Source organism: Myiozetetes cayanensis, unplaced genomic scaffold (assembly GCF_022539395.1).
Source record: "Myiozetetes cayanensis isolate MyiCay16 unplaced genomic scaffold, myiCay2020 scf3, whole genome shotgun sequence".
In the NCBI taxonomy this organism is placed as follows: domain Eukaryota; kingdom Metazoa; phylum Chordata; class Aves; order Passeriformes; family Tyrannidae; genus Myiozetetes; species Myiozetetes cayanensis.
This window is the reverse complement of record NW_026087521.1, coordinates 35,042,143-35,050,397: the sequence shown is the minus strand read 5'-3', so window position 1 is coordinate 35,050,397 and position 8,255 is coordinate 35,042,143. Positions and strand designations below refer to the sequence as shown.

The window sequence follows — 8,255 nt, the reverse complement described above, 5'->3', positions numbered from 1 at the left end:
GTGTTCAGTAGCAGATACTGCTCAAGAGCAGGCCCTCCTCAGGAGCCCAACTGTATAAACATATACAGCCAGTTACGGAAGCCATCATGATCTTTTGATAGATTTTGCAGATTTGGCAAACTAGACATGGGTTAGACATTAGCTGTACTCCAAAATGTCACAGAACACTCTTCTGAAGCTCTTATATAATAAAACATTATAAAAATGAGACTTTTACCTTACTATTGAACCAGCATGGACTACCACTAATATTTTAAAAAGAGTTTAATAAAAAACTGCATAGTCCAAACAAGGCTTTAATGTTGCTTTAGCCCTGGGCCATTGCTAGGCATTCATTTCATAAAATGAGACAGAGAGAGGATACAGTCCTGCTGAATTGGAGTTCTGTCTTGAAGGTAGACTTCCTGCAAGACAAACCTCCTTTTCATACATGTAACAGCAGCAAACCACTTTACTTCAGACTCAAGTCTGAGAGTGGCTGTTCACTCATCAACAGGAAAACTCCCCTGGCACAGTGCCCTGCATGGACACACAGCCTGCAAGAATTTAGTGAGTCGTACAAAACCAGATGAAAAATCTGTCAAACAAGCACTGAGTTACCAAAGTTAGAAGTAACACAAAGCTTTGAACTGAGTATCTTTTAAGTGAAGGCATACTTCCTATTCCTTTGGGGAAAATGGGAAAACCTTGTGTATGTTGTTCTAAAGAGTTTTTGGGGACAAAGCTAGCAAAGATAACTTACCACCAGTTGCTCAGATTTTAATCAGAATCATCCACATCTGTTCTTAAATGCCACCTGGGTATCTACACTAGAATTTCCACTGGAACGACATCAGCGGTAGCTTTTTAAAGCAAAGAATGGTAATATAAGCAGCAAAGCACTGGATAGCAAAGGAGCAAGGCCCATCCTGCTACCACAGTTCAGTGATATGCAGAGTATGAAAAATGAAAAGCAGAAAGCAAACAAGAGGGTTTGTATGGTATGGCTTCAATTGTAACAGCATACACAGGGTGATGACTACATACTGCTAAAGATGACAAGCCTCTGATTTCTCTTTCAGGAAAGTCAAAACTGATTGAAATACACATAATTAACAGGAAAACACATTCAACTGATGTAGTAAAAACTAGAATAAGCAAGTTTCTCATCATGTAAGTATCACTGATTTTTATAAGACTCCAGTTTTTACCTCAGGATTTAAAATTTCCCTCATTTGTGCCACAAGTGCACAACATTCAAACTTCATGAAATATTCATACAGACAGAAATCCATGTGGCACTATTTTGTCTTATAGACACCTAGACCCCCAAAGCGCATGCAATTTGAAGATGAAAAAAGACAACTCCTCTCTCCTGCAATAAGCAGGTATCAGTAAACTTTATTCCCACCCTACATATATCCAAAAGAAACAATACATACAAAGATCCATTTATCCCACGATTACACAAGTCTCCTGGATTTAATATTTTGAACTATATGACAAAGTTCAAGATACTTTATTTATTAGATACAACAGGTAAATCTCAAAGAAGAGTTCTTGAAGGTATGAAAAAAAAATCACATCACTTAAGCGCCCCCCCCAACAGATTTTATTTATAATGTACTCTTTTAATGATACTGTTAACTTTCTCTTGCAGATCTGCTCCTCTTCTTAAGGAGTCTTTTATATTTCCAGGCATGGCTGTTTTGTTCATTCTGCCACTTTACATCAATTTCATCTCAAATATTGTTGTTAAACAGGCATCTAATTCAGTTGTTTTCTAACTGTGTCTTGGCAGTCTATCTACATCTCAGAAGAACTTGTGCACAGCACAAATTAATGCAAATAGCTTTCTCAGTGTACATACTGAAGGATATGCATCCAGAGCTTGACCATCTGAATGCATCTTTCAGTAGTCCAGGCTGTATCTCTAAACTAATTATACAAATCTATAAAAATGTATAAAAAAATTATCCTTGGACCAGTACAATGTCCAAGAAACAGTTGGAAAAGATCTTAAATTATTCAGGTATTTCTAACTCTGAAATGATATAGAGTATTATGGTGTAAACTTAGGTTACACAGAGAAATAACTTTTTCTTAAATCAAGAACTCTGTAACAGAATAAATAATTTACAAGCTTGAGAAAAGCTGAATTGTTTCCTGCATAAAGACTTCTGACCTCTATTGTATAAAACTTAGAGGAACTAAATATTATTTCTGCTGGTGGCTGCAAAACGTAAATACTTGATTTTGTTCACATAATTCCCCTCTTTAAATCTGCTAGAGGTAGATGAAGATAAAACAAACCCCAACAAGTAAAGATTAAGATACTGGAATAACATTTTAACCCTGCAAATCTAGCAAACATATGTTCTCACCAGATTTACTGGAAGCAGTTATTTTTTCTTTCCTTTTTTTAACTAGAACAGCACTCAGCTTCTTCCATCCACATTGTCAAAATCAGTGCCTGACACTGTCATAAATAATTCTCAAAGCATTTCTGAATTAGAGCAGAAGTAGGTCCCACCTCGCACTCTTCAGTCACTGTAGTACATTTCCCAGGACTGCCAGTTGAGGAAACGCTGCCTTAACCAGCACTGCCCAGACAGCCCTCCTGTGCCTCCCCTAAAACAGCAGCAACAGACAAACCTGCAGATCCCACCCAAGGTAACTCTTGGGGAAAGGTGTGGGAGTGAAGGAGGTGGGGCTGAAGGCAGGACAGAGAAATGGGCAATCTTCACGCCCATCAAAGACAGTGACCTTTCTGAAGATTTCTCCAAAATATTTTTTAGCATGGGTGTCTGTGTGCAAGGGCTGCAAAATAACTGGTTATTACCACAAAACCAGAGATTTTATTAGGCATACAAGTATTTACAAGATCTCATGTAAAGTCTTGATTTTGGCACAGAGAAAATTATAAAGCGGTAACAAAATTTTCCAAAACATTAATTACTTCTTGAATGTCCTGACAGACTAAAAGAAAAAATTAAGATGAACTGTTTAGATCTGATTTCCTATTTTTCTATAGCTTAACCTGTGGCTTCAAGTTTTCCACTCTCACCTCCAGTCTCCTTCCACCTGTAATTTTATCTACTTTCTTCAGCCAAAATCCTATCCCTGTGTTGAAGCCAAACAAAGATAAGAAAGCACACAAAAAACAGGAATGACTCTGGTTGCCTTTTTTAAAATGACTGGACAAAGTATATTTCCTCCTCATTGTTTACCAGACAGAAAGGAGGAAGCATCACTACATACCAGAACATTTGCATAAAAGTGCCTCCAAGTTTTTCTTCATGACAGCAATACTGGCATGATCACAGAGACAGGATTCCTTTTCTTTCTCTCTTTCTGTATTATAACTGTAGCCATCATGATCTCATTTGGTATGCAAAAAATATAATTACTTCAGTACAATTTCCACAGCAATCTGAAGCGTGCCTTTTTCTCTTTTAAGTTACTGTTTTAATTTAATGAAAACGATAGGATGGACTGAGATGGCAAAACCCCAGCGTTCTACATAATTCAGTTCGTTTGGTTTAGTTACAGAATAACAATCCTGGTAGTTAAACTAAAACCATAGATCTAAATGACTGAGGCAATTTCGCGCATTCTAGAATCAATGCATAATTAAATACTTGTTTTCCTTCACAACAGTATTCAGAAACTCTTGCTTTATGGACGCTGGACCAATTTACTCTTACTGCTTTCCTGCTCACTAAGCTTGAAGTGTGTGTAGGCTAAAATGCCGAACAATGTGCACAGAATCCCAAGGCCTTGGTTAACCGACAGTGGATCCTTAAATAAGAGGCACCCTCCCAGGAGAGTGATGCAGAACTTGAAATGTCCGAACATGTTGTACCTAAACATCCATTAAGGATAACAGCAAATACCAGCATTATATTTTGTAAAAAGAAACACGTGGAAATTTCATTAGTTACACCCAAAACATGCAATGGTACGGCCATGCTGACTCCAACTCACGCAATTTTCTTGCATCTCTGCAGCTGTGAGTATTAACCTCCACCTAAAGCCTTTCACCCATCGTACACTTCAAACTGACTTACATGCCAACGCTTCCTCAAAGTGGCCAAAGCATGGATTAATATTCTTTGCAGGTATAAAGGTCAGCGAGGAAACCACCATTACCAATACAAATGCCGAACAAAGAAACCAAATACACTAAAACATGAACATGCTTTTCCAGCTTCAGCATTTAAGATAAAGCAGGCAGGTTGCAAACAATTTTGCCACAGTAAATCAGCCCAAGTGAATTCCAGCACAATTCATCTGGAAGCAGGAGAAACGACTAATGTGACAAAGGATACGTGACTGGTGACGTATTTCCAATGATCCAGTAAATAGACAAGTTTACCATAAAGGCTATTATTCCAGACAGCAGTACCATTATCTGTGGATTAATGGACACAGTCAGTAACCTGACCCAGTTTTGTAGATACATCCCGGATTATTTATTTAGTTTCATTTACTTGCAAATGCAAAGTATCAGGCAAGAAAAACATATGGAGAACAAAACCAGAAACAGCTTCAAATCAGTACAGACACTGGTGATGTGTATAAGAAGCTCAGGGTACGATCTCCATAAATATACACTGAGAGACCTACAAGCCCTTTTCTCCTTTACTCTTGGTGAACATTAAAGAGTGATTTGGAAAATCTGGCTGCTCATACACACAGAGATTGCATTCTTTACCTTTGAGACAAAGTCTTATTTATGGTCACAATGAAAACTATTTTAGCAAAATATCTGATTGTATTATTGTGAATACTTGCTAACCCATTCATAAGCTGCAGTGCTACAAGAAATGACTGACCACTGAGGAGCATGATCAGCATTGGTAAGAATATGCCACTGCCTCTTTTTTGGACAGGATACAGAGAGAAATTATAGTCTTCTTGGTGAAAATAAACTACTAATTCTAGTGAACAACTAATATTGACATCCTTGAACAGAAGAGTTGAGAATGTCAAAAGTGAGCACGCTTATCTCTTTCTCTGAGTGGACAGTAAGAGCTGGAACTAGAGCACTTACATTATTTTTAATTTAATACATTAGGGGAAGCTTCTGGATTTTCAGATTTTCCTGTTGTTCAGATGCCCTCTAAATAGAAAGAAGAATTAAGGAGATAAATCAATTGACAGACTCGCTCCTCTCAGAGGAAGTGGGGCAGACTCAATAAGGGGCTTTTCTCCTGCACGTGCCCCTCTCATCTCACCATAGCCAATGGCTGTGCAAAAATCTGATTCACAAAGAAATATACCTTACTGTCAAGTTTAACTACATCAGTGATAATTATTTAAACAAAGTCAATAAAAGCCTTACCACAGCAGAAAGCGTCCAGGGCCCAAATATTCCCCCTTCTCCGAAGACTGGCTCGAAGAAGGGTATGATGAACAACAACATAGCTGAGGACATTGGTGCCTGATAGTACAGCAACTGCATAGAGTTTACCTGCAACTCATGCTGCTTAGCGCCTACCCACTAAAACCAAAAGAGAAAACTGTTAAACATAAGGAAAAAAACCCATAAATTGAAAACCTGAGCAAAAGCAAACTGGCTACTAACACAGAGGGAACCTGGAACGTGGACAATACTACATAAACAGATTGTTGAGCATCACCTTCGCCTAACTGGGTGCCCTGTGTGTTTGTCTCTTGGAAGCACAAAAGCCACGAGAGGAGGAGAAAATCATATGCAAGGAGAGTGAAAAAATTCTGAGTGCCTGAACCTGCCTTTTCCCATTGCCTGGGGGTAAAGTATTGCACCTGAGGAAGAACAAAAAAGTAGCAGAACTAAAAAGAAAATGCCGGCTCCCTTTTATACTCAACACAAATTCCAGATCCTGTTTGTGATGGAGCTGAGTACCTTTGCCACTGCAGAGATCTGCTTCTCTACCTTTCTTCTCATTTTCTTCCATGTACAAGATAACAGAATCAGTAAACGTTTTTCTTTTGTCAGTTTATTCCAAATTTAATGGATTTAATTTCAATATTGATTATAATTGACTCTAACTCTTGACTTCAATTTTCAAGGTAGTGTGCCTTAAGGAGTACTATTTATCTATGGCTATGAAGACAGATGTTACAGCCAAAAAGATGAAATTTTATATTATGCTTAAAAATGATGTTTAATACTTGATAAATCACATTAACTGGTAACATGAATTCCAGCATATGAATTTGCTAAGGTTTTTTTTTTTAACATTACAGAATAATTTCACCCAGGTACTATCCTTTCTCCAGTACACACACCATCACTTAAAATTATTATACAGCATCTCTCTCCTCCTCCTGCCCCAAAACAGGACAAGAGACCATTACTTATCATCTTACACACTACAAATCAAAGAGCCCCACTTCTTTAGGAGGCACAGTATACCTGTTGCAAAGAAATTCACACTTAAATGGATGACTATCACATCAACATGACAGAGGATTCTAATTTGGGAGGCTTTTACAGTCATGGTCAGTAATGAAGTGGTTGAGCTATTAGTACAATGTTAAAGCAGAAAGGGCTAAACCAGTCCTTGGACATACCTATTTTTTCAACTATAATCATCCAGAAAGGTTGTATTGTGTGTATATTGTGCATATGTATTAATGCACCCTCTATAAAAACACCTGAGACTGTGTATAGTCGAAACTGAAAAAGGATGCTGAAAAAATGCAAATAGCTCAAGGATAAACCACGGGCTTAACTGAAAGACTGGAAGACGTCCTTTCTAGGGAAAGGCTCAAATGCAAGGCACTTGCTTCAGCAGAACATCTGTTCTCTCTAGATAAAAAGGAGTTTTACTGCTTTTCACCCCTTGAAAATACACTCACGTTAAAGATGACCCCCATTTTTAGCAGCAAGGACGATCAGTTTCTCAATTTACCAGGAGTTATGGTGAATTATCACAATTTGGTGGGATTTTTAAAAACAAATAACAGAGCACGGAGGGTTTCCTGGAAGGCTGGATGCTACTGAAAGGCGATCAAAACAAGGGGCCGCACCGTGAAGACCAACCACCACGCTCCCGGCCTCCCCCGCCCCCAATACCCACCACTTGGTAGAGGGAGGTCACCAGGACGCCCAGGGTGGCGAATGCCATCCCCAGGACATTGAACTTCACGTCGTAGTAGGAGTTGAGGAAGACGCCGAGCGTGATGGGGACCTGTGGAGATGGAAAGGGGGCTTTTAGGCGGGGTTATTGCCCTTGGCATTAACCCTTGGCATTGCCCCTCCCCGCTCCCCTCAGCCCCGCCGCCTCCTCACCAGGGTCAGCTTGATCCGCAGGGGGAAGGTCTTGCCGTAAGCCACGCTCTGGATGACCACGATGACCGGCGTGGTCATGGCCTTGGCCAGCTGGTAGGTGCCGATGGTGTTGCTCTGCAGGGAGAGGTTGGTGAAGACGACGAAGCCGCAGAAGCTGAGGGCCAGCGGCATCACCTGCGCGGGCTGGAGGCTCTTGGGGGAGAAGGCGCCGAGCGCCTGGCACAGGTAGAGGCCGAGCCAGGTGATGGCGAAGTGGACCAGGGTGAGGCTGAGGTTGGGGAAGCCCAGCCGCACGTACAGCCACTTGTTCAGGAAGACGATGCAGATGGAGGCGGCCAGGTTCACCAGCAGCCCCGCCGCCAGCCGGCCCTGCGCCGGCAGCCAGCCCATGGCTGAGGCTGCCCGGCTGCCGCCAGCGAACCGGCCGGGCCCGCCGCCCCCGCCCCGCCCCGCGGCACACGTGGGAGCGCGCCTTCCGGCCCCGCCCGCCGCCAGCGCCCCGGAGCGGAACGCGGCGGGGCTGTGTGGATGTATCTGTGTCTGTGTCTGTATCTGCGTGTGTGTCTGTGTACCTCCGCTCCCTCCCCCACCACCCCCCCCAGCTCTGCCCACCAGCCCAGCGACGGGCAGAAACGCCCCTTCCCTCCAAACCACCTCTCCGCCAACTGGACTGGGTATTTCCGGCAATACACACGCGAAAATGCAGGTGGACAGGTAGAGCGCAAAGCAAGTTCTTTGTCAGGTGTCAGAAGACACCGACTGGGTGAAGGAGCCAAAGCCCTCGGCTAACTCCACTACAGTTGTGTTCCCTGCACTCTCACATTAAGGGGAAGGCAGCGAAATGTGCGTTTCCACGGGTAAACAGGATCAGAACAAGCTTTCTAAATAAACTACAAAATCTTGGGAGTTTCAGCATATGATCATCCTTGCTTTGGTTCAGCAGCATTTTAGCAATTCCACAATATACGGTAGAACAGCACAAGCCCTGAAGCAA

The 8,255-nt window shown here is 41.7% G+C and overlaps 1 protein-coding gene across 1 annotated transcript; it reads right to left on the bottom strand.

The window, feature by feature from the left end:
- Window positions 1-1,350: 1,350 nt before the first annotated feature.
- On the bottom strand, window positions 1,351-7,753 carry SLC35E3 (solute carrier family 35 member E3). The gene is made up of 5 exons (XM_050324818.1): window positions 7,262-7,753; window positions 7,050-7,160; window positions 5,327-5,485; window positions 4,311-4,393; window positions 1,351-3,844 (listed from the first exon to the last, which is right to left on the bottom strand). The coding sequence occupies exons 1-5, from the start codon at window positions 7,649-7,651 to the stop codon at window positions 3,658-3,660; spliced, it is 930 nt and encodes a 309-aa protein (XP_050180775.1). The 5' UTR covers window positions 7,652-7,753; the 3' UTR covers window positions 1,351-3,657.
- Window positions 7,754-8,255: the final 502 nt, after the last annotated feature.